This window comes from Balaenoptera musculus, chromosome 18 (genome assembly GCF_009873245.2).
Source record: "Balaenoptera musculus isolate JJ_BM4_2016_0621 chromosome 18, mBalMus1.pri.v3, whole genome shotgun sequence".
Taxonomy (NCBI): domain Eukaryota; kingdom Metazoa; phylum Chordata; class Mammalia; order Artiodactyla; family Balaenopteridae; genus Balaenoptera; species Balaenoptera musculus.
In genome coordinates, this window is record NC_045802.1 from 49042690 (window position 1) to 49070115 (window position 27426).

At 39.7% G+C, this 27426-nt stretch overlaps 1 protein-coding gene across 4 annotated transcripts in view; it reads right to left on the minus strand.

Moving 5' to 3' along the window:
* TBC1D4 (TBC1 domain family member 4) overlaps positions 1-27426 on the minus strand; it is a 211083-nt gene that overhangs the window by 76792 nt on the left and 106865 nt on the right. For all 4 annotated transcript variants that reach the window (XM_036831403.1, XM_036831404.1, XM_036831402.1 and 1 more), the window contains exon 2: positions 740-1327. In XM_036831403.1, the coding sequence (XP_036687298.1) occupies positions 740-1327 (588 nt within the window). The remainder of the gene's footprint in view (positions 1-739; positions 1328-27426) is intronic.

A 27426-nucleotide genomic window follows, 5' to 3' on the forward strand; every position in this document is an offset into this window, starting at 1 on the left:
ACTAATCTTCAAAGCTGAGGATTAATTAAAGAATCTCTACAGGGCACTGTTAAGAATTAAGTTCTTGTAAGTGGAACTGGACATTTTCTATATACCCTGTACAACTTCAAAAACTACTTTTTAGAATTAAGAATCATCTTTTACACCTATAATATAGCTTGCACCAAATCATTTTAATAACTGGTCTAATAAATTATCAGGCCTATGATGTTTCTTTAACCGTCTCTTTTGTATGACAGAGTAAATTGGTGTATTCTCATGTGAAAATACACCTATGAGTCTCTGGACTTTTTTTTTTCTCTCTAGAAAATACTTTCTCCTTCATGAAGATTAACACGCTCCCAGATTCACATCTTCAAACCCTTCATAAGACTGACTTTCTGCCGTCATTTAAAAAAACAACATTTATTTAAGAATTAACCTAAGGCAAATGCTGGTGATGTTAAGAGCGATCTATTCTTATTTCCCCACCAACTTCCCGTGATGCTCTGCAAGTGCTTCTGTCTCTTCCTCTCCCTTCCCTGCTCCCTTTTTTCTTACATTCCCCGTCTGCCTCTCACCCCTTCACTACTTTCCTTTGTTTGCTCTCTTTCTCCACCTGCCTTATCTGCTTCCCAAGGGATATGACAGAAAGGCTGGACGCTTGCAGAGCGAGGACCAGGGAAGAGCTGGCCGCCCGGCTGCTTCCGTCTAGCAAAGAATGGGGAAACACCCCGAGAGCACGCGGCCTGGGCAGCACCTGAAACAGCATCGTTCTGTTCTTCTCCGAATCCGAGGGCTGGACGTGGCTGGGCGCGCTGGCGTGCCTCCTCCGCGGCTGCGGCTTCTGGCTGTTCTCGTGAACTTTCCTTTGCAGGACACCGGTGACGCTGCTGCACCGAGACCGGAACTCCTGCTGTTCATCAAAGCCAGAATCTTCCAAAATCCGCTCAGGGAAGCAGACTCGAGAGCTGGACGGCCCAGGCTGGCTGGGCGCCGCGGGGAAGACGGGGTGGGTGTCGGTGACGCCATCCCCTTCCTCGGACAGAACGTCGGCGGGGGAAGCGGGCGCCTGGGCCTCCGACACCGCCGGGTCCTCGCCGGCATCGGCGGCGCGCGGCTCGCCCTGGACCCGCAGGCGCTGCCGCTCGTGCAGGCTGAACTTCTCGATGCAGTCGTCGATGAGGCTGGACGGGGCCTTCTTGTGGGTCACGGTCACCTTGCCACAGTACAAGACCTCGAACTTCTGCGAGTTGTAAAAGGCGTCCTCGTTGTCTTTGCTGGGTTTGGCGTCCTCCTTCATGGCAGCTTTCGATAACTGCCTTATGCTGCTGATAACATCGGGAACCTGGAAAAGAATTCAGAAATCCTCACTTTAGTTGAATATTTAGCGATCGTATATGTTTACCTAGACCTGTTATTATCACAGAATGCTCGCTCATCCTAAATGATAAAATACAGAAAGTAATAGATCCTACATAAGATAAAGCATAAACTTAAATTACACTATTGGACATAGTGATTTAAGGATAAGATTGGAATTTTATATCACTTTCATACTTTCCACTTTTAAGTGTATTCGTTTCCTGAAAACAAAACCATGAGACTATACAGGCTACAGCAACCTTTAATAAATCATCATAATATAACCTTTGAGTACTTTTAAAACGTATTATAAGGGATCAAAAGGTGAAAAATTAAATTTAAATATAAAAAAGTGTAACATGCTAAGGTACCAACCACGACTGAGATAAATAAATTATTTAATTAAATTATTATGAGCCTCAGCTGAAAGGAACCAAAGCTTCAACAATGAGGCTAAAATTAACTTTCTGGATGAAGAGGTTAAAATCCAGACACCCCTCACCAGCAGTAGCCATCAGGGAAAATGCAAATATAGACCACAGGAAGATACTAGTTCATTATCTATTAGAATGGCTAACATCAAAAAGTCCAAGTGGGGCTTCCCTGGTGGCGCAGTGCTTAAAAAGCCGCCTGCCAACTCAGGGGACACGGGTTCGAGCCCTGGTCCGGGAAGATCCCACATGCCGCAGAGCAACTAAGCCTGTGCGCCACAACTACTGAGGCTGCGAGCCACGACTACGGAAGCCAGCGCGCCTACAGCCCGTGCTCCGCAACAAGAGAAGCCACCGCAGTGAGAAGCCCGTGCACCGCAACGAAGACCCAGTGCGGCCAAAAAATAATTAATTAATTAAAAAGTCCAAGTGCCCACCAGGATGTGGAGCAACAGGAACCCTCATACACTGTGTGCAGAAATGTAAAATGGCACAGCTACCTCAGGAGTTTGGCAGCTGCTTGGGAGTTAAACATAGATCTCACAACCCAGTCATTCCACTCCTAGAGATTTAGGTGAAAGCCCTGAAAACGTATGTCCACAGAAAGGCTTGTACACAAATATTCATAGATGGTTTAGTCACAATATCCGAAAACTGGAAACAACCCAAATATTCATCAACAAGTGAATGCTCACTAATTGTCAGGGAAATGTAAAGCAAAACCACAATAAAATATCACCTTACACTTGATAGGATGATTATCATCAAAAAGACAAGATATAACAAGTACTGGGGGAGGATGTGGGAAAAAGGAAACCCTTGTGCATTGTTAGTAGGAATGTAAATTGGTGCAGTCACTATGGAGAACAGTACGGAGGTTCCTAAAATATTTAAAATAGAACTACCATATCATCCAGCAATTCCACTTCTGGGTATATATTCAAAAGAAACAAAATCACTCTCTCGAAAAGATACCTGCACCCTCACGTTCATCACATCATTATTCACAATAGTCGAGACATGGAAACAATCTAAGTCAACCTAAGTGTCTGTCAAAAGATGAATGGATAAAGAAACTGTGATAAATATTATTTAGCCATAAAAAAGGAAATCCTGCCATTTACGACAACATGGATGGACCCTGAGGGCATTATGCTAACTGAAATAAGTCAGACTGAGAAAGGTAAATACTGTATGATCTCACTTATATGTGGAATCTTAAAAAAAAAAAAAAAAACCTCATAGATAAAGAAAACAGAGTGGTGATTGCCAGAGGCATGGAGGGAGGAATGGGTGAAGGTAGTCAAAAGGTACAAACTTCAAGTTATAAGATAAATAAGTTCTGGGGATGTAATGTACAGCATGGTGACTAGAGTTAATAATACTATATTGTATATTTAAAACTTGCTAAGAGAGTAGATCTTAAAAGTTCTCACAAGAAAAAAAAATCTATAACCATGTGAGGTGAGTGATGTTAACTAAACTTATGGTAATCATTTTGCAATGTATACATGTATCAAATCATTAAGTTGTACTCCTTGAACTAAATACAATGCTATATGTCGATTATATCTCAATAAAACTGAAGGGGAAAAAGTGAAAGGATGAACAAAAGGTGGTACATTCATACAAAATGAAATACAACTCATTATCTCTCATCTGGTTTTCTGCAATAACCTTTTAACGGGTGTCCCTTGCCCCCTTCAATCTACTCTCAAAAGTAGAAAGGATCCTTTTTAAACTTGTCATGTTGCTCACCTGCAAATCCTCCAAGCTCCCCATTTCATTAAGAGTGAACGACACAATCCCTACAGTGTCCTACAGGGCCCTCACCCTCTGCATTTGACATACACATAGATTAAATATGCACTGTGGCTACACACCCTCCATGTGACCTTTAGACAGTCAACCTGGATTTCGTCTTTTCATTCTCACCTCGTTTCCTCTGACCACTCCTCCCAGCATCCCTCTCTCACTCACTCTGCTCCAGCCCCACTGGCTTCCTGGCTACTCTTTGAACATGCCAGGCACACTCCTCCCTCGAGGTCTCTGAACTCCAAGTCCTCCCCCAGATAACTGGACGGCTCACTCCTCATCTCGTTTAAATCCATGCTCTAATGTCACCTTGAGGCAGCAACCATCCCCTAAACCAAAACACGCATACACACACACACACACAAAGACACACTCTGACACAGCCAGCATTCCCCTGGAATTTTCCCCCATTTTATTACTCTCTATAGCACTTACCTCTTTTAACATTCTGTGTAATTGATTTGCTAGAATGTAAGCCCTAGGAGGGTGGTGATTTCTGTCTCTTTTCCCGCATTTTTTCCTTGTATCCCCAAAGCCTAGAGTACAAAGCCTGGTACAAAGTAGATCCTCAATATGTGGACTAGGGGGAAAAAACTTTTTTTGGTAATTTCTACCTTTGGAAAAGAGAGATCATCTTATACGCAGGGTTGATTCACATTCAGACATACAAGGTATTTCTTCAAATATTCTAGCACCAATTCTAAAACCAGAATCTCTTCTCTTTCACATAATTCTTTGGGATATACTGCCAGAACATTCACAGTTTAAAAATCACAAGACTTTCAGCTTGCTAGTAGAGTATTTCCTATGAAAGAATAAAGTCCAAATGCTATAGTTTCAATGACTCACCCTGAACATTTGACATATCTCCAGGGAAGTCAGATGCTTTGTAGGAACACATGATCAGCAACCTTAGCCCTCTGTCATTTTCTTTTTGCCTTAGTGTCTGACAAGGGCCAAAGCTATGGAGACTGACCTAGACATTCAACCCTGAAAAAAGTACAATGATTCTAGTGGGTTAGGCAAAATCCTAAAATAGATGGCTCCCTCCTTCCTCACTAACCATATTTCATTAGACACTTTTCATCTGATTTTACAACCCTAGTGCACCTAAATTTCCAAAGTGTCTCTATGGAGTACAGAATAAGAAATATTATCTGTAGGATTTTTTTTGAACCTGCAGAATTTTGATCTTGTCACAAATATTTTAATGATTATTAGAGTTAATTCTATCAAGACTGAAAATAAAGTCAGTTTGACCTTAGTTGTATCAATTCCTCTATATTATAAGTCTGTACTTTTTCTCGTTGAGAGCTGTTATGTGAAGAACTGATTAGTGGCTGAATCCCTATAGTCTCACAGGACATTTCCCTGAGACCACAGGTAGAAGCTCAATACCTAAATATAATTCAGTTAATGACCCAGTTCATAGAAGCAAAGCTTATCATCTTGACTAAACTGAGTAGGTAATTTAATCTTCCAATACTTTGAATTGTTAACTGCACCATAAAACATAGATTCTAGTTGCCTTTAATATCTCCTCTCAGGTCATGACTAAACGCAGCTTACAATGACCTGCAAAGAGGCTGGCCTGTGAAACTGATCTAACAACATTCAGCTCTGTTTTTGCTTATAAGTGGAACACACACATGTAAGTTAACATCATACAGCCCCTGCCTACACACTCAGAGCCCATACCAGAAGGGACACACTGATAAAGAAAGGACAGTCAAATATCCACAGCGGGAAAATGAGTTATCAGAGAACCATGAAAACTTTCTGTTGAGACATTTATTTGAGATCAATCAGAAGCAACACAAGAGAAACACAAAATCTCTATCCAGTACTTACACATATACAAGACATTTTGGGAAAACACTATTCTCCTATAGGACAATGTTAACTGACATATATTTAGATTTAGATTTAGATGTGTTTTTGAATGAATTTGACTCCTTGCATGTATCACATCTTTCAACGTCTTTTTTTCTCTTTACCGTTAATGCTATAAGCTCCTAAGTGAAAGACTGAGTTGTGGTGATTTTGTGTCTTACTAGAGTTCTTCCATTTGACCACTGGGAGAGAATTCTGTGCTCAGAAGAAACTGAGTGACAGTTGTCAGCAAACAAAAATATACAAATAGTGAACAACCACCTAGAACCCTGATGAAAGCTCTCCCGGATTGAGATGGGGTTAGTAAATTCCTGTTGATAACACAAGAGAGATCTGGCACTCCCCAGAAGAGAGAGCTGAGGCTTTCCACTCGGCTCAGTGTTCACCCCAACTAGGAAGTGAATGTGTGTTGCAAGAATGTCTTCAGATGCTAGGAGACACCTCAAGCTACACGCTCTAGGTTCATACTCTAGTTATTCGTACTCTGGCTACGAATAATGCCACTGCTCAGAATCTGCCTACATCTCACAGAGTCTGATGAAAATTCAATGCCAATTCAAGGCAAAGTTTTTATTGTATAGCATAGTTTTATATGTATAGCATATAATTTTAACACAAAATAACAATAATGAAAAGGGAGTTAATAATCCCTCTACCCAGGAATTAAGAGGTTTATACTCTCTCCCCTGATCTGCCAGGAATTTGTGTCATTCTGCTTTCTAGAGTTTCCTTGCCAGTAAAGTGGGGGACGAGAAAGATGCTCAACAAGATCTCACCTAAATCCAAATTTCCATGGGTTTACTTTTGCATCGATGTTAATATAGGAACAAAATAGTGTACATTAAAAGAAGATGGAAAATCATCTCTATTATTAAGCCAGAAATATTGTAAGTCATCGACATTATTCATTTCCATTGACACACAATAACCAATTGCAACAAGCGATAAAATAAATGGGGCTTTTTTCAAATGCCTCATGATATTTAGAAAAAGCACAGGGCCACCTTTAGCTAGTATTCTGTCCTTACACCTTCAGTGATCTCACTAAAAGAATATAAGTTCAAGTATCAAAATTCAGACATTAAAGCAATTCCTCACTCTAGAGAAAAGAAAAATTGCCACTAGATTCCTGGATGTCAGGCTGTTGTTTCTCATTAATTAATTATCATAATTAGTCATCACATTTCAAGAAATCCAATGGTATTGTAAAAATTACACTTCACCTGACTTCACAAGTAAATAAATTCTACAACTACCACACACTGATGTTTAAAGTCCTAAGCAAATCCAAGGGAAAAAAGTCTGGATACTGAAAAAGCACAAAGGAAAGATACCTTTGGTCAGGAAGCAAGCTGAAAATTGCAGTTGTTCTCCAAGAGCAGTGAATATGCCAAACTGATGTAATCCTTAGTATTAGCTCTCTGTCGCACTTAAGAAGTTCTCTTTCATTCTAGATAAGCCAGCAGTAGTTTTGCTGTATTTGTTCAAGTCGATGTTATCACTATGCAGCCAATTATAAAACTTCCCGGGAATAACCGTTATTGCTTCAAAAGTAAAGTATTTCCTGACTCTGCAATCAGGAAACACACTGATTGTTCAGGGCTAAAGAACAGACTCTCTAGTTTTCTTTTAAAAGAAGCATTTTAAATTTGAGTGCCACTGTCTTTCTTATGCTGTTTAAATAATCACATGTCCAAGGCTTATTAATTATGAAGGTAGGAGAAAATTAATCTATAATACAATGTCTTCTTTCCTCATAGAGTTCATTGATAAACAGATGAACTTCAGCAAACATTTAAAAATGGATACAAATATGAATATGAAAATAAGCCTCTTAAGACATATTTAAAGCAAAAAAAAAAAACTGGGTAAATTCTTTCACAACGGACATGAGCTTGGCTGCTTGATTCATTATCAATCTTTTTATAATAATTATAGTAGGCACAGCAAGATTTTGATAAGCACAAAAAAGAGGGAAAAGGTGTAAAAAAAAGTTGAGGAAAAAATACTAGGAAACATTTCAAGTAAATTTCAAAAAACCTGCCAAATGAGAAGAATTAATCATTTAAACTAGTCTCAATCAAAGAGAGACAGTGAGGAAAAGAAATGTATTTGCTCTGGAAGTAATACATGCCATTAGGGGACGGGTAGATTTCCTTACTAATTCTGTTTTACTTAGGAAACTATTAAGATCAGTTCAGCATTTTGAGAAAAGACTGATTTTGGAAGATATATACGTGCCATTAAATAGTTCACTTACATTAAGGGAAAAAAAATCACCATTATTTAAGAACCCATAAGATGTTCCAGCCCCAGTTACTTTGGAAGAACACTCAGTCTGTGTTGTCATTTTTAAGGTGAGGTTGTCTGACAATCTCAATAAGAAATAAAACTGATTTTTTAAACCATTTTAACTTTTATCCAAAAGTACTTCAGTGATTCTTTGTATTTGGTTAAATATATAAATATTAATATAAACAATATTAATTATTAATAATATTAATAATATATAAATTATTATTTTAAAGTAAACCTTATACAGTAAAAAAGAGGTCTAATTATCACTAGGTCTAGAGTCAAAATCGACTGGAATAATGCAGTGGTCTTAAAATCACAGAATTTTAAAGTTAAAGGCACTCTTATGGAATCACCCGTCCCCACTATCTTGTTTTACAGATGGGGAAACAAACGGTTTACATTAAAAGTTAAACCATGGGGCTTTCCTAGTAGCACGGTGGTTAAGAATCCACCTGCCAGGGCTTCCCTGGTGGCGCAGTGGTTGAGAATCTGCCTGCCAATGCAGGGGACACGGGTTCGAGCCCTGGTCTGGGAAGATCCCACATGCCGCGGAGCAACTGGGCCCGTGAGCCACAATTACTGAGCCTGCGCGTCTGGAGCCTGTGCTCCGCAACAAGATAGGCCGCGATAGTGAGAGGCCTGCGCACCGCGATGAAGAGTGGCCCCCGCTTGCCACAACTAGAAGAAAGCCCTCGCACAGAAACGAAGACCCAACACAGCCATAAATAAATAAATAAATAAATATTTATTAAAAAAAAAAAAAAAAAAAGAATCCACCTCCCAATGCAGGGGACACGGGTTAGAGCCCTGGTCAGGGAAGATCCCACGTGCTGCGGAGCAACTAAGCCCGTATGCCACAGTTACTGAGCCTGCGCTCTAGAGCCCGTGAGCCACAACTACTGAGCCCGCAAGCCACAACTACTGAAGCCCATGCGCCTAGAGCGCATGCTCTGCAACAAGAGAAGCCACCGCAAGGAGAAGCCCACACACCACAACGAAGAGTAGCCCCCGCTCATTGCAACTAGAGAAAGACCGCATGCAGCAACAAGACCCAACACAGCCAAAAATAAATAAATAAAACAAATAAATTTATAAAAGAAAAAAAAAGTTAAACCATGAAAGAATAATGAGATTACAAGTAACGAGACTCTTTGGAGCCAAAGAAAGCAAGAATATCTCTACTACTTACACTGCAGTCATACAAGTTGCTTGGGTTTGAGTCTTGGGCTTCAGCCAAGACAGTTTCCTCTCAGATTAGGCTTTGGTTCTTAGATATTCTCAGCCCCTTTGCTCCAAACTCATTTTTGGCTCAGCGCTTCTCTGTTGTTTCCTGGTGGCCTCTGAGTTAGTTCAAGCATCAGAGAGAGAAATTCCTTGAACTTCCTACCAAGTTCTCCCATCCTATTCTGTCTCACTGCTCATATCTTTGAATTCCTTCTCTGAAAGATATGACTTGTGCCTTTATGACCGTTCAAAATTTGAAAAAGTGATCAGATGTAAAATAAATGAGGGTAACTCACAGGAAATCTGGGGACTCATAATTTTGATTGATTAAGAGAATGGAATGTCCTCAGTAGTGGCTGAGTTTAGTGCTACAGGGAAATAAGACAGAAGATGGGGTGGGTGAGAAGTTAGATGGCAAAGGACAGACAAGGACAGTCCTTTTCAATTCCCCTTTCAAAAGCAAACTCATTCTTTTAAAAGTGGATTAGTCGGGACTTCCCTGGTGGTGCAGTGGTTAAGAATCCGCCTGCCAATGCAGGGGACACGGGTTCAAGCTCTGTTCCGGGAAGATCCCACATGCCACGGAGCAACTAAGCCCGTGCGCCACAACTACTGAAGCCCGCACACCTAGAGCCCGTGCTCCACAACAAGAGAAGCCACTGGAAGGAGAAGCCCACGCACCGCAACAAAGAGTAGCCCCCACTCGCTGCAACTAGAGAAAGCCTGCACACAGCAACGAAGACCCAAGGCGGCCAAAAATAATTAATTAATTAATTAATTTTTTTAAAAAGTGGATTAGTCCACAGCATGGCATATTAGAAAAGTACGTAACATGCAGTTAGAGGTCTCGAGTTTAAAGCCCCATTCCAGTATCTATGATTATCTGTAGAAAAGACACCATATCCTGGTTTTTCATCTGCAAAATGGGAATCACAATGTTTATGTCGAAGGTAACCTGGGAAAATTAAACTAAAAGTGCAAAAGTGCCTGACACAGTGCTAGGACAGTGAAAACATTCAACAATGTTTAATTAAATCAAGAATGTAAGTCTGACTTGTACTGTGTAAGGAGATGAAGGAAGTGAGAAGCTGTTGCTAAATAAAAACACACTGCCTTTGCGAAAGTTAAATTGTAGTAGGGGGTATAGAATGAATAAGTAAAACATAAAGGATTTGAGACAGTAAAAACTGCCAGTGAGAAAACTAATGCCCAGAAGGGGGGACAGAAAATTTGGAGAGGGTGGCAGAACAGTTGCAATTTTAGAGAAAGGTGTCTCTATAAAATATTTGAGTAAAAACCTGAAGTCAGCAAGAAGGTGAGCCATACAGATATCTGAGGGAAGAACATTCCAGGCAGATAGCACACCAAGTACGAAGGCCATGAAGCAGAAATTCGCCTGGCGTGTTCAGGGAACAGTGAGGAGCCCATGTGGCTGGATGCGAGTGAGGAAGCAGAAGATGATTGAAGAGGCCATTGTGGGGAACAGGGGCATCTAAATCACGCAGGACCTTGAAAGGACTCTGGCTTTTACTCTTGGTGAGACAGATAGCCATTGCAGAGTGCTGAGTTACATGTTTAAAGAATCCCTTTGCCTGCTGTATGGAGAACAGATGGCAAGGACAAGGCGACAGAAGCCTACTGCACCCAGGATGAGCCAGTGGTGGTTCACAGGAGAACAGCAAGGGACGGGGTAAGAAGGAGCAGACTTCTGAATATAATTTTAAAGGCACAGTCAGGGGCTTCCCTGGTGGCGCAGTGGTTGAGAATCTGCCTGCCAATGCAGGGGACACGGGTTCGAGCCCTGGTCTGGGAAGATCCCACATGCCACGGAGCAACTGGGCCCGTGAGCCACAACTACTGAGCCTGCGCTCCACAACAAGAGAGGCCGCGACAGTGAGAGGCCCGCGCACCGCGATGAAGAGTGGCCCCCACTTGCCGCAACTAGAGAAAGCCCTCGCACAGAAACGAAGACCCAACACAGCCATAAATAAATAAATAAATAAATAAATTTAAAAAAAAAAAAAAAAGGCACAGTCAACATGATTTGTTGATGGATCTAACGTGGATTGTAAAAGAAGGAGAGGAGGCATGGATGAACTTTATGGGTTTTGGCTAGAGGAACTAGAAAAATGGAGCTGCAGTGAAACAGGGTGAGGGATAGGGATGGCTTAAGAAGAGTAGGAGCTTAGCTTTGGATTGTTAATTTTGAGAAGCTTACAGACATCCAATGGGTGATGTCAGTAGGCAGTTGAGTACATGGAGCTCAGGGGTGAGGACAGAGCTGAGAAAGAAAAATTGGAAGATATTAGCATATAAATAGCATGTAAAGCCATGCAATTAGAGGAGTCCATCAAAAAAGTGAGCACAGATGACACAGAGAGACAGAGCAACAGGGAGAGAGACATGGTGAGCTAGGCAGAGAGAGAAATATCTCCGGGAACTAAGCCCTGAGGCGCACAATGCCTATAGTTTAGGAGATGGAGAGATATGAGCAAAGGAAAATACATCAAGAGACACAGGTAAAACCAGAAAAGAACGGTATCCAGAAGCCAAGAAAGAAAGGTTTCCAAGAAGGAGGGGGTTAAGCACTATGAGATCATAGGTGACTTTGACAAGAAAAGTTTTGGTGGCACTTAGAGCAAAAGCCTTACTGGAGTAGGTTCGAAAGAAAATTTTAGGAACAAAATCCAAAACATTAGGTACAGACAATCTTTTAGGGCTGTAGCTAGAGGTACAAGTGAGTCAAAAGAGGGTTCTCTTATAGATGGGAGAAATGACAGCTTCCAATAGAGAATTTCCAATAGTGAAGGGGAAATTGATGCTGTAGAGAAAGAGAGTAGCACTGCTAGCAACATCTTTCAGTAGGCAAGAGGGGACAGTGGAAGACTTTGAACTGACCCAGGGCATGGCCAGTTCATCTCAAAAGGTGCAAATGCAGGAAGACATAGTGGTGGGAGTTTGGAGAATTTGTCCTCTGACTGCTTTAATTTATCAGTAAAACAGAAAGCATAATCATCAGCTGAGGTAAGGATGGGGAAGAAGATCAAATGAGTATTGATCAGTAAACATTTAATTTAATTCAAGGCTGACTGTAGGCAAAATTGTTAGGTGATGGTATCTTTAGAACCCTCAAGCTTCACTTTCTGTGTTCGGATGATGTGGAAATGTGACTTCTACAACTCCTTCATGGAGTCATTGCATTTTAACCTAAGTTTTAACTTGAGAACTGAAGTATCTTAGATGAAACTCAGGAATCAACCAGAAATTAGAAGAGAGGTTTTTGCACCCTGAAATGAAACAATGCAGGTAAACAGTTTTTTCTGCCTAGGATGAGATTGGGAGCTAACCTTGTAAGTAACAGTTGTGTAAGAAATGAATTTTGGAAAAAGTTCACGTATGGTAGGGAAAAAAAGTGTTCTGTACCTTACAAAAATAAGAATAACACAGTTTGATTATAGAGTATTTGTGTCACTTGTGAAAAATAATTCTATATTTCTTTTTTTGGATATGGATATTTATACAGATATGACCAAAAAAGGTGAAGTCAGCAGAGTCACCAATGCAAGAAAATCAAACTTCTTACAAAAGTGTAATCAAAAAAGTTAATCTTTTACGTTCTAACTATAGAAACACGGAATAGGGGCATCTAAGAAACAATCCTGAAAAGCTGTTATTTATTTACTTATGCTGGCACTATGAGACCCCCTTTCAAATGCAGCATATCCCTCTACCCAACCACAAAGCATTTTCAATGTGAGATCAACCTACTACCTGTTTATTCAACAGAATGCTCTCTATTCATCAAATCAGTCCTATTATTTGCTTAATGCTCACATTTTTAAAAATATACAACTCAAAATCAATAAACCTCCAGCCAGGCTAACTAAGAAGAGAGGACACAAATTACTAATACTAGAAATGAAAGAGGGGACATTGCTACAGATCCCATGGAAATTAAAAGCATAATAAAAGAATATTATGAACCACTCCATGACCAGAAATTCGATATCCTAGATGAAATGGACCATTTCCTTGAATGCTACAATCTGCCAAAATGCATACAAGAATAAATAAATGATCTGAATAGGTCTAAATCGAATCAATAGTTAATAATCTAAAAGAGAAAGCACCAGGCTCAGATGGATACACTGGTGAATTCTGTCAAACATTTAAGAACAAAATTATACCGATCCTCCATAATCTCTTTCAGAAGATAGAAGCAGAGAAAATACTTCCTAATTCATTCTATGAGGCCAGCATTACCCTAATATCAAAACCAGACAAAGACAGTATAAGAAAACTACAGACCAATATCTCTCATGAATATAGATGCAAAAATCCTTAACAAAATACTAGCACATCAAATCCAGAAAAGTATAAAAAGAATTATATACGAGGACCAAGTAGGATCTATCTCAAGTATGTAAAGGTGGTTCAACATTCAAAAATCGATTAATGTAATCTATCACATCAACAGACTAAAAAATAAAAAAAAAATCACATGATCATATCAATAGAAGCAGAAAAAGCATTTGACAAAATCCATCACCCATTCATGGTAAAAACTCTCAATAAACCAGGAATAGAGGGGAATTTCTTCAACAAACTAGAAAAAAATCTACAGCTAGCATCATACTTAATGGTGAAAAACTCAAAGCTTTCCCACTGAGATCCAGTACATGGCAAGGATATACTTTCTCACCATTCCTTTTCAACATCATACTAGAAGTCCTTGCTAATAGGCAAGAAAAGGAAACTAAAGGTATCCAGATTGGAAAGGAAGAAATAAAACTGTCTGTTTTGAGATGACATGATTGTCTGTAGAAAATCTGAAATAAAAATAAAGGAAAAAGGAAATAAAAATTTACCAAAAAAACAGTCTCTAGGTCCATCCACATCTCTACAAATGACCCAATTCTGTTCCTTTTTATGGCTGAGTAATATTCCATTCTATACATGTACCACATCTTCTTTATCCATTTCTCTGTCAATGGGCATTTAGGTTGCTTCCATGACCTGGCTATTGTAAACAGTACTGCAGTGAAAATTGGGGTGCATGTGTCTTTTTGACACATCATCACCTGGAACACCTCCTGGAACTAGTAAGTGATTATAGTAAGGTTGCATGATACAGGGTTAATATACAAAAGTCAATTGCTTTCTTATATGCCAGAAATGAACAAGTGGATTTTGAAATTAAAAACATTTCATTAGCACCCCAAACACAAATACTTAGGTAAAAAATCTAACAAAATATGTATAAGATCTATATGAGATCTACAAGACTCTGATGAACATGATCAAAGTAAAGCTAAATAAATGGAGAGATATTCCATGTTCATGAGTAGGAAGACTTGATATAGTCCAGATGTCAACTTGATCTATAAATTCAATGCAATCACAATCAAATCCCATTAAGTTGTTTTACAGATATTGACAAACTTATTCGAAGTTGATATGGAGAGGCAAGCAACCCAGAATAGCCAACACAATATTAAAGGAGAAGAACAAAGTTGAAGGACTGATGCTATCTGATTTCAAGATTAATATAAGGCTATGATAATCAAGACAGTGTGGTATTGGCAAAAGAACAGACAAATAGATTCATGAAACATAATAAACAGCCCAGAAATAGTCTCACATAAATATAGTCAACTGATCTTTGACAGAGGAGTAAAAATATAATGGAGCAAAGATAGTCTCTTCAACAAACGGTTCTGGAACAACTGAACATCCACATGCCAAAAAAAAATTAATCTAGACACAGACATTAAACCCTTTACAAAAATTAACTCAAAATCTAGAAAACCCAGATGACCTCGCGTATGGTGATGCCTTTTTAGATACAACACCAAAGACACGATCTATGAGCCAAAGCAATCTTGAGGGAAAAAAAAAGAGCTGGAGGAATCAGACTCCCTGACTTCAGACTATACTCCAAAGCTACAGTAATCAAGACAATATGGTACTGGCACAAAAACAGAAATACAGATCAGTGGAACCGGATAGAAAGCCCAGAGATAAACCCACGCACCTATGGTCAACTAATCTATGACAAAGGAGGCAAGGATATATAATGGAGAAAAGACAGTCCCCTCAAGAAGTGGTGCTGGGAAAACTGGACAGCTACATGTAAAAAAATGAAATTAGAACACTCCCTAACACCATACACAAAAATAAACTCAAAATGGATTAGAGACCTAAATGTAATAAGACTGGACACCATAAAACTCTTAGAGGAAAACATAGGAAGAACACTCTATGACATAAATCACAGCAAGATCTTTTTTGACCCACCTCCTAGAGTAATGGAAATAAAAACAAAAATAAACAAATGGGACCTAATGAAACTTCAAAGCTTTTGCACAGCAAAGGAAACTATAAACAATATGAAAAGACAACACTCAGAATGGGAGAAAATATTTGCAAACAAATCAAGGGCCAAAGGATTAATCTCCAAAATATATAAACAGCTCAGGAAGCTCAATATTAAAGAAAAAACAACCCAATCAAAAAATGGACAGGAAAAAAGAAAATGGACAGAAGACCTAAATAGACATCTCTCCAAAGAAGACATACAGATGGCCAAGAGGCACATGAAAAGCTGCTCAACATCACTAATCATTAAAGACATGCAAATCAAAACTACAATGAGGTATCACCTCACACCAGTTAGAATGGGCATCATCAGAAAATCTACAAACAACAAATGCTGGAGAGAGTGTGGAGAAAAGGGAACCCTCTTGCACTGTTGGTGGGAATGTAAATTGATACAGCCACTATGGAGAACATATGGAGGTTCCTTCAAAAACTAAAAATAGAATTACCATATGACCCAGCAATCCCACTACTGGGCATATACCCAGAGTAAACCATAATTCAAAAAGACACATGCACCCCAATGTTCACTGCAGCACTATCTGCAATAGCCAGGTCATGGAAGCAACCTAAATGCCCATCGACAAAAGAATGGATAAAGAAGTCGTGGTACATATATACAATGGAATACTGCTCAGCCATAAAAAGGAATGAAATTGGGTCATTTGTAGAGACATGGATGGACCTAGAGACTGTCATACAGAGTGAAGTAAGTCAGAAAGAGAAAAACAAATTTTGTATATTAACACATATATGTGGCATCTAGAAAAATGGTAGAGATGAACCTGTTTGCAAGGCAGAAATAGAGACACAGATGTAGAGAACAAACGTATGGACACCGAGGGGGGAAAGTGGGGGGGGGGGGGGGGGTGGTGATGGTGTGATGAATTGGGCGATTGGGATTGACATGTATACACTAATATGTATAAAATAGATAACTAATAAGAACCTGCTGTATAAAAAATAAATGAAGTTTTTAAAAAAGACAATCTATGAAAAAAATAATTGAGAAGCTGGCCTTCATTCAAATTTAAAACTTCTGCTCTACAAAAGACAGTAGCAAGGGGATTAGAAGACAAGCAAATGTTTTCTTCAAGGCTGCGAGAAAACATTTGCCAAAGACACATCTGATAAAATCTTGTTATGCAAAATACACAAAGGACTCTTACAACTCAGCAATAAAAAAACTACCTGATTAAAACATGGGGCAAAGACCTTAACAAACACCTCCCCAAAGAGGATATTCAGATGTCAAGTAAACATTATGAAAAGATGCTCCACATCCTATGTCATCAGGGAAATGCAAATGAAAACGAGATGCCACTACACACCTATTAGAATGGCCAAAATCTGGAACACTGACAACACCAAATGCTGGCGAGGATGTGGAGCAACAGGAACTTTCATTCATTGCTGGTGGGAATGAAAAATGGTTCAGTCATTTTGGAAGACAGTTTGGTGATTTCTTACAAAACTAAACATACTGTTTTTTTTACAAAACTGAACATACTCACGATACGATCCAGCAGTCTCACTCCTTGGTATTTACCCAAAGAAGTTGAAAACTTATACCCACAAAAAAAACTGGCACACAGATGTTTTAAGCAGGTTTATTCATAATTGCCAAAACTTGGCAGCGACCAAGATGTCCTTCAGGAGGTGAATGAATAAATAAACTGTCATACATCCAGACACTGGAACATTATTCAGGGCTAAAAAGAAATGAGCTATCAAGCTATGAAAAGACATGGAAGAAACTTAAATGCATATTACTAAGTGAAAGAAGCCAATCTGAAAAGGCTATATATTGTATGATTCCAATTATATGACATTCTGGAAAAGGCAAAACTATAGGGACAATAAAAAAGTTCAGTGGTTGCAGGGATGGGGATGGCAGAGGAAAAGCACAGAGAATTTTACGACAGTGAAAATACTCTCTGTGATACTATATTGATGGATATATGTCATTATAAATGTGTCAATACCCAAAATGTTCAACACCAAGAGTGAACCCTAAGGTAAACTAGGGACTTTGGGTGATTATGATGTGTCAGTGTAGGCTCATGCTTGGTAACAAATGGACAATTCTGGAAAGTGATGCTGATAATGGAGCAGGCTATGCATGTGGCAAAGCAGGGGGTATACAGGAAATCTCTGTACCTTCCTCTCTATTTTGTTGTGGATGGATCTTAAATTGCTCTAAAGAAATAAACTCTTTTTCTTAAAAAGTACACAGTTCAAGGACTTCCCTGGTGGCACAGTGGTTAAGAATCCGCCTGCCAGTGCAGAGGACACGGGTTCAAGCCCTGGTCCAGGAAGATCCCACATGCCGTGGAGCAACTAAGCCCGTGTGCCACAACTACTGAACCTGTGTGCCACAACTACTGAAGCCCACGCACCTGGAGCCCGTGCTCTACAACAAGAGAAGCCACCGCAATGAGAAGCCCGTGCACTGCAATGAAGAGTAGCCCCTGCTCACCACAACCAGAGAAAAGCCGGCGCACAGCAACAAAGACCCAACACAGCCAAAATAAATACATAAATAAATAAAACCTTACTTTAAAAAATAAAAGAAAGTATTCAGTTCAATACCGTTTGCATTTACTCCAACAAACACTAGAGGGAGCTTTCCCACATGAACTAGTTTACCTAAGCAAAAAATTAAAAAAAAAAAAAAAATCAAAAGGTTTTTTATAAAACTGAAACAATGCCACTGTTTATAAAATATCATTACCACTGCTCCCATATTAGTCTTAGAACATAAACCACTGCTAAGTAAATTAACTGGAATTTTAACTGATTAGACAAGTTTGGCAATAAAATTAATAAGTTAATAAAATTAAGTTAAACTGAAAAAATTAAGAGTATATCAATATCAGCCCTTGATAACATTTAATCTGTTAGACATTTTCAAACAGGACATAATAAACATAATAAGAAAGATACGTCTTAATTCTTTATCACGATATATGAAAGTATGGTCATCTAAACAAAATGCTAAAGCGGGACACTGGATAAGTAGTTTTAACTTATGAAATGTCTGAACTCTTGAGAAGAGAGCTTTTTGAGCAATGCTTGGTTATGAAATGTAATGGGCCTCTGGGAAAGAGGCAAGAGACAGGAGGTTAAACCCAGAGGGACCTGGACGTGACAAGCTCAAGCTGAGATCAGGCGATAAAGCTGTAATGTTATCAAAAAGCAAAAGCTGCCATGAGTTTCTCAGAAACCTATTTTTGTCTTGGCCTTCCGTATTATTTCAGATATTTATACCCCTACATGAGTGGTGAATGAGCATCTTGCGAATGAGAAAAATCCGACATTCTCGAACTTTTATTCAGCGGCATCAGTGACTTGTAGACATTATTAACCCCTAAATGTGTGAATGTCTCCCTTTTTCAAAGAAGAAAAGTCCTAACCGACCACTACCCAAGGATAAAAAGGAAAACTTATATTTGCCGCTCTCCAAAATTAGGCTGGAAGGAAGGGCAATCACAAGGAACCAGATGCCAGATCTCTGATCTGACTTGCCCTTCCCGTGGGTGAAAGGAAAAGCTCGTCTCTGCATAATGACTGCTCACCTTGGAGTGCCCTTCTGTGCCACCTCCAACCCTCACAGTGGAGGTAAAACTCCTGAAAACAACATGAGTCACAATGGACTGATGTTTCCAGTGAAATGAAAAATTAACACAATGAAATCTTTTTTTTAAAAATAAATTTATTTATTTATTTATTTTTGGCTGAATTGGGTCTTCGTTGCTGCACGCGGGCTTTTCTCTAGTTGCGTGGAGCGGGGCTACTCTTCGTTGTGGCGCAGGGGCTTCTCGTTGCACTGGCTTCTCTTGTTGTGGAGCATGGGCTCTAGAGTGCAGGTTCAGTAGTTGTGGCATGTGGGCTCAGTAGTTGTGGCTCACAGGCTCTAGAGCACAGGCTCAGTAGTTGCAGCGCACGGGCTTAGTTGCTCCGCCGCATGTGGGATCTTCCTGGACCAAGGCTCGAACCCGTGTCCCCTGCGTTGACAGGTGGATTCTTAACCACTGCGCCATCAGGGAAGTCCTACAATGAAATCTTGCATCAAGATTTGCCTTTTGGGCCTGCATTCCTTCTTTCTGCTTGGGACATGGTGAATTTACCGAGAAAAGTTTCTGATCAGAGAAAACTTCTTTTTCAGAGCTGATACAGGCTGTTTAAAGATATTCTTCTTTGTTCATTAAATATCAAAGATATCCTCCGCTCCCCTCCTTGTGTGATCCGGCTAAATGATACCAAGGGAAAACATATAATGATTTAGGTGATAGAAACCACCCCAGTTTCCTGTCACCTGTGATTGAAGAAATCAATGAAAAGCTTGAGCTTTTCAGACCTGGAGAAAGAACACATTCTGACTATGTACCTCACAGGCATCTGACTTAAAACCAGATTAATAAATATAGTACTCCCAAAGCAATAAACCTTTACCTTTGAGTTCTCTGAAATGTCACCAGATTGCTTGAAAGCCACCTGGATGAGTGTACTGTGTCATGACTAGCCTTTGCCCAGCAGAAACACAGACTTATCCACCCTTGGATATGACCTGTGGACAGAGATCTTCTCTCCCCTTCAACAGAACTCAATCACATGACACCATTACCTTTCAATTAACTGATCTTTCATAAATTTGTTAAGATTTCAAGTAAACAGTGGTAACTCAAAGCTTCTCCCCACAAAAGTATATTTACTTATCAAATTTCGTGTATGTCAAACATTTAACTGCCAAATTTTAATTCCTTGAAGGAAACTCTCACTTTAGAATTTTAAGTATTATAAGTGTCACAATAGAATGTGTGGCACTGAAATATTTATCATGATGTAACAGCCTTAATTTTCTAATACCCCAAATGCTTCCTCATATCTATTTCAAAAGGATTAATAATTACAGCAATGCTTCAAGGCTGACATTATAATCAACTTGACTGGAGATAAAAGAAATTAAGGAAATCTGTTCAGTGGCAACTAATAATTGGCCTATATAGTGTGATAATGTGGCCAGAGTTAATTTTCATTAAAATTTGCCACAGGATCTATCTGAGCTGCGTCTTGCAAAAACGTATACCTTCGAAGTCAGAAAGCAAATTCAAAGCAAACCAGCAGTCCTCATATTTTTCATACATGGATGGCTTTCAAGAAAGAATAAGATGATTCTTATCATAAATCATTTATGAAGGACTTATCAGGTGAAACAGGTACTGTTTTATCTAAATAGCACCCACCTTAATTTAGAAGAAATGGTTCTAGTGAACGCTGCCAATCCTTGCACCCTCCCCCAGCCCCCCACAAAGTAGGCCACAATGGAGGGCATGTAATCTCGATGGGACCAGTGACAGATATAGGGGTTGGCATGTGACCCAAGCCAAGTCAATCTGAGTAGCTCCCTAGTATTTTCCAAACAGAAGGAGAGACACAACTGTTTTCCATCTGAGGTCTCAAGCTGTTGAGGAAGTTAGTCTGGTCCACAACAGGTGGACATATCCCTTCACTGGAGAAAGTCAGTCTAGAGTAACACAAAATGAAACCTAGAGGAAAACAGAATTAAAGCCAAGATTTAGAGAAAGAGATTCCTGGGGTCTCTGGCTATAGACATCCTTGGAGATGTGACTAATGATCTCTTGGTGTCCTCCAATTCTGGGCTCACTCAGGATCCTTTCATATGGGTGGGTGGTTTTCACCCTTGCCTCTAAGAGTCCTGACTAGTATACAAGTCTATGAGGATATACACTAATAGAGATGTTAAAAATCTGTTAAATATTATATATAACCTGTTGAACCCAATCGTTGGGATTGGGTTCATCTGCTATGACTGAAACCCAAAACAGCAGTTGATTACACAAAACAGAAGTTTATTTCCCTCTCATATAAAAGTCCAGTTGGCACTGCAGGGCTGTTTTGTTTTGACATTGTGTCACTAAATATCAAAGACTCGGGTCCTTCTATTTTTTTGTTATGCCTTGGGGGCCTCAACCCCATTGTCCAAGATAGTGGCAACTGTATTCCAGGCAGTAGGATTAAATAAGAGAAAAAAAGAGCAAGAGGTACACACGTACACACACACACAAATAATGGACACTCTCTTTCTTATGGAAGTTTTCCTAAGGAAGTTGCCCCCTCAAAAAAATCTACTTACACCCCATTGACCAATACTAGAGGAATTTCTAGCAGCAAGAGAAGCTAAGAAATGTAATCCTGACTCTGGATGGCCACATACCCAGGTTAAAATTCTATTACTGAAGAAGAAGGGAGAACAGAAATCAGGAATAATCTTCATTCTTGCTGTAATTGTCAATGATTTATCAGAAAAAAGGCATCAGTCAGAGCTCATCAAAAAAAAAAACATGAAGGTTAGCTATGTCAGAGTATTTAAATCATGTAACGGTTCTAAAAAGAAGGAACTTACGTCAAAGCTGCAGAAATATGTACTTAATAAAGAAAAGAGTAGACTAGGTGTTTCAAAAACTTCCCGAATTGAAGAAGCAGATAACCTTCTGATCAACCCCCAAAGACAGTCACGGGACTACAGCTTCTCACTCAAAGAAAACAAAGCACTGATGGCAATGCCAGTAAACTACATGGGCAGTCAACACTGAAATTTATACATATTTTTTCCTAATAAGCCATGTTAGCTGGTGGTCTTTAAGTAAACTTTTACAGTTCTTTAGAGATAGCAATGGGGCAGCAACCCACAAATAACCACCTAAAACTTATTTCAACCTGTAATATACCCCTGCTCATATTATTCTGGTGCAGTTAAATAGCAGATTTCAAGGACTTAGTAAAAAAATGTAATATAGCTCAATAATAATTTTTTACTGATCACATGTTGAAATTATGTTTTGGATATACTAGGCTAAAGTATACTATTAAAATTAATTTCACCTGTTTCTTTTTACTCCTTTTTTTTAAAAAAATCCCTTGACTCAGCAAATTTTTATTGAACAAATGTTATGAGCAAGGAAGTGAAACCGTGCACCTCAGACTGGGACTTGACCCCACATGTCAGGACTCGAACCCCGCCAAAACCCAGAATGGGACTCAAACCCACATGGCCGGGACTCGAACCCGGCCAAAACCCAGTCTTCCAACTGAGATCACACACCTGGTCTCAGGACTTAATGAAGCTCAGGTTCTTGATGTCTCATCATACAAAGAACTCAGTGAGAGACAAGGTGATGGGTAAGAAGTGGATTTATTTAGAGAGAAACACACTCCACAGACAGAGTGTGGGCCATCTCAGAAGGTGAGAGAGGCACCAGGGTATGGGGGTTGTCAGTTTTCATAGAGGAGGGTAATTTCATAGGCTAATGAGTGGGAGGAGTTTCCCAGCTATTTTGGGAAGGGGCGGGGATTTCCAGGAATTGGGACACCACCCACTCTTTGATCCTTATGGATCCTTGGAACTGTCATGGCGCCTGTGGGTGCGTCATTTAGCTTGCTGATGTGTTACAGTGAGTGTATAGTGAGGCTCAAGGTCTAGTGGAAGTCAGCTTGTCCGCCATCTTGGACCCATTTGGTTCTAATCAGTTTATGTCATGTCCTTGGGCTATGTCATTCTTTCAAAGGCTGTGCCCTACCCCCCTTCCCTCCTGTTTCATTCCCCCCTCAGAGATTTTTACTCCCATATTCTTATGGGAAGCAGAAGGGCGATGGTCCCTCTTCTGTAACTGCTTCAAGGCTGAATAGGGGCATCGACCCTGCCTGTCAGGGAGTAAAAATCTCTGGATGCCTGATCTAGAGGCCCCAGGGGCAGGACAGCTCCTTGTTTTAAGTCAGTATAGGCTGGAATCCTCGCACAGTCATCATCTAGGTGTAGAACTGTTGTAACTGCTTCCATAGACTTTCTCTGAATCTCCTTGATGATGAAGAACTTTTTGTAACAGCATCAGAGTACAAAAATATCTATAGATGACAAAAGACTTAAAAGGCATGGTTAAACATCTGATTACAGTGTAATCGATAAAGACATTTGGTTACAATAACCAGAATTACGAATGATTACATTTAACTTAACATGCCAAATAATCCTCGTTAAATATTTCTCTCTAAGATATCTCAGGGGCCCTCGAAAGTACCCCAAAGTTAGCTAGAACAAAAGGAACTTAATTAAAATTTGATATTTGGGAAGTTTGTCAAAAAGTTTTAAAATACTTGGTCAAATAAGATCATAGGTCACTGTGAGACAATACTTATTTCTTAACCAAAGTTACAAAAGATCTCAAAAGCAAATACAGATCACTTAAAGGTAAAGAAACTCATACTATCTGTTACTAAAAGCAGCATTTCAAGAAAACTTTGGAGAGAGAAACTAAATCTACAGTCTTGTCCCAGCCCACTCCAAACAAAATTCATTTACCCAACTAAGTTTAATCCAATCTTAGAAAATCTTGATCATGCACAACTTTTTTCAGTTTTTTTTTCTCATTCCTCCCATCTTCTTTTACTGAAAACATACATCTTACTTTCCTTCAAAGTTTTTTTTTCCACATTCAGTTACTTTTCTTGTTGACAAATTTATAACAGATAGAATAAGGTTTTATTTGACCTCTAGTAAACCTAGGTACAACAGAAGTATTATACTCAACACTGATAATTTTAAAGACATGTCTATATTAATCTAACCAACAAGTTTAAGCCACCTTCAGTACCAGATATCTGTTTAGTATTGAATATTTTCCAGATGACATGAACCTGAAATTTATTCTGGCCATATTATTTTCTACTTCTGAGTATTTACATAAGCGCTCAATTTTCTTTTTTTCTTTTTAATTTATCTGTATTTGTTACAACTTTTAAAGCAGAATGTGACTTGAGCACTACGTCTCCATTCACAAAACTTGCTCCAAGTCACTTTTCAAACAGCTTTGCAACATGCCTAGATAGGCTTATAATTTTGCTACTCTCAACAACACTTTTCTTAGGAAAACAAGCCCTGTGTATGGACTCCCATCAAGTTGGTTCAGTTGAACACACTAATTTCTAGAGGCCTGGCACATGCAGTCAATAACTACAGGCAAGGGAAGGTTTAAAAAGTAAATCCCAGAAGATGAAAGTTGCTTTAAGAAGTATTTTCTTTTAAACATCAAGGTATATGCTTCAGAACACTTCAGTGACAGAAGATTTGGTCTACTAAAGAATCCGCTTGATAGCTAAACACTTCAGACCACGAAGTTAACATAGGTTACATACACCTTACAACTACTTCAGCGCTTAATTTTTTAAAAGCCAATTAAGTAGAGCTCTTTTATGAATTAATTTTTGGCAATACTATACACCTACCACACACATATAGATACATATGAACACAAACACAGAGGCCTCAGAGTTCCCATTACAAAATTTCAGTCCTGAGTCAGGTAAAACATAAAACCCATCAGTTACAAGAGGTTGGATTCAAATTTGGCTACTGACAGATGGAACAAATCAAGGTCACCTATCTAGATGGCTAAACCCTTTTTACTAGTGTTTACAGACAAGACACTTCTTAGGATTTCTATTTATCCTTGACAAGTCAAGCTCTAAATTTTTTTTAAGCTTATTTTAACTTTATTTTTTTTTAATGTCTTTATTGGAGTATAATTGCTTTACAATGGCATGTTAGTTTCTGCTTTATAACAAAGTGAATCAGCTATACGTATACATATATCCCCATATCTCCTCCCTCTTGCATCTCCCTCCCACCCTCCCTATCCCACCCCTCTAGGTGGTGAGCTGATCTCCCTGTGCTATGCGGCTGTTTCCCACTAGCTATCTATTTTACATTTGGAAGTATATATAAGTCCATGCCACTCTCTCACTTAAGTTCTAAATTACTTTACCCTCTTTTTTAAAAATTTGCATTTAAAAAGATGGCAGAGATAAGGGTTCCTGAGAAGAGGAGATAGGACACTTGTATCTCAAAGATACAGGCAAGTTCCTCCTAGGATGACTTTGTTTCCCCTTTAATACTTAAAAGCCTCTTAGGATAAATAGGGAAGGCTTTTGGAGTGGTAAAAGGACTGGTGGACTTTGGATTATTTTTAGAGCCACACCTCTGGTCCTGTAGAGACTACATTTGTAGGACTTCCCTGGTGGTGCAGTGGTTAAGAATCTGCCTGCCAATTCAAGGGACATGGGTTCGAGCCCTGGTCCGGGAAGATCCCACATGCCACGGAGCAACTAAGACCGTGTGCCACAACTACTGAGCCCGCGTGCCACAACTACTGAAGCCTGCGTGCCTAGAGCCCGTGCTCCGCAACGAGAAGCCACTGCAGTGAGAAGTCTGCGCACCACAACGAATAGTAGCCCCTGCTCGCCGCAACGAGAGAAAGCCTGCGTGCAGCAACAAGGACCAAACACAGCCAAAACTAAATAAATAAATAAATTTTAAAATAAAAATTAAAAAAAAAAGACTACATTTGTAAAACAAGAACAGTTTTGCTTTCTTTTTCAAAGAATTCGGTGGTTACCTCAATGATATTGAAGGACTGACATACCCATTCACCTATGTTGGAAAGTTTTACTTTTCCTCATTTAGCTTAAGGGAGAAGGCCTCTTCCAAAATTCCTATCAGGCTCTGAATGTCAACTATGGTCAGTTTAGTCAGACCAGTGGCCTCCTATTTTGGTAATCTACTTACAAACATTTTTGAGGATCTTCCCTAGGTTTAAGAAATTTGTACCTTATATTTAGACATTATATAACACTTTTTACTTAATAATCACCGACTGGATATACTGGCCAAGCCCGGAACCTCAATATTCCACATTCCAGGGTCTACTAAGGTTTCTATTTTAGCTTCAGATTTTATCTGCTCCTTTTCGCTTTTTTTTAGAACCAGTTGGTGATGAGGGTGGTTCCCTTGCCCCTCGAGAGAGAGAGTGGCCCCTAACTTAGTTAATAAATCTCTTCCCATTAAAGAGATGGGACAGTCAGGCACAAACAGAAAGGAATGTAAAAACAGCTGGCCATTGACCTTGCATAAAAAGGGTTCCAGGAAAGCGTGCCCATGTCTCTTCCCTGACAACCCCATTACGTATTCCTTATGATTGCAAAGGTCTCCAGTCCTTTGGGTTAGGACTGAGAAGGTTGCACCAGTGTCTATAAGAAGCTCTATTAAGTGGTCCGCCACATCAATGACCACCCAAAGCTCGACATTAGTTATGTAGATGGTATCTCTAGGCAGAGCCACTTTCAGCCTTGGGCCCCTTTAGTCTTCTGATTACAAAACCATCAATGGCTGAGGGGCCCCGGTTGCCCTCTGGAATCTGAGGCATTCCCTCTTCCAATGCCCTGGCTGTTTGGAAAGGGCACATCATTCATAATCTCCCCTCCAGTGCCCCTTTTGTCCACACTGAGTACACTGGACTTGTATGGGTACCCGTGGGCCTTGTGGTCTGCCAGGGCCAGATTGGCCCAGAAGAGCCGGCTTCCCCTTTGGCGGTCTCTGAGCAGACAAAGCAATCATTTGGGCCTTCTGCATACTTCTCTGGGTGCGATCAGCCTTTTTTGGCCATATCCCTATTCCTGAAAACCAAATAAGCCAATTGGAACAAATTATTCACTGGAGTCTGAGGACCAGCAGTTGCTTTCTGAATTTCGTGCCTGATGTCTGGGGCAGACTAGGCTATGAAATGCATAGGTAAAAGGGCCTGTACCTTAGGGGAGGAGGGTTCCACGTTCATTTGGGATCCATGGCCCTGTAGGGTGGGTCAGTTAAAATGTCCTCTGTGTCCTTCCTGGAGTTATCCCTCCTGAGCTACACACACCTTAAATTCCTTTTTGGGTTCCACTGCCTAGATACAAAGCCATGAAAATTTGAACATAGGGTACTTCACTCCATTTTAAATTTCCTAACTCATATGGTGGCCAAACCTGATTACATAACATACTAAGTTCTTTCCTTTTAATTCCTGTTGTCCAAATCTTTCCCAACCCCAAAGTATATGGCCCAGAGGGGTATTGTTTGGCACTGATGCAGCCTGACCCATTTCAGACAAGCCTGAGGTGACATCTCTAACTCCCGAGCTATCCAAAATTC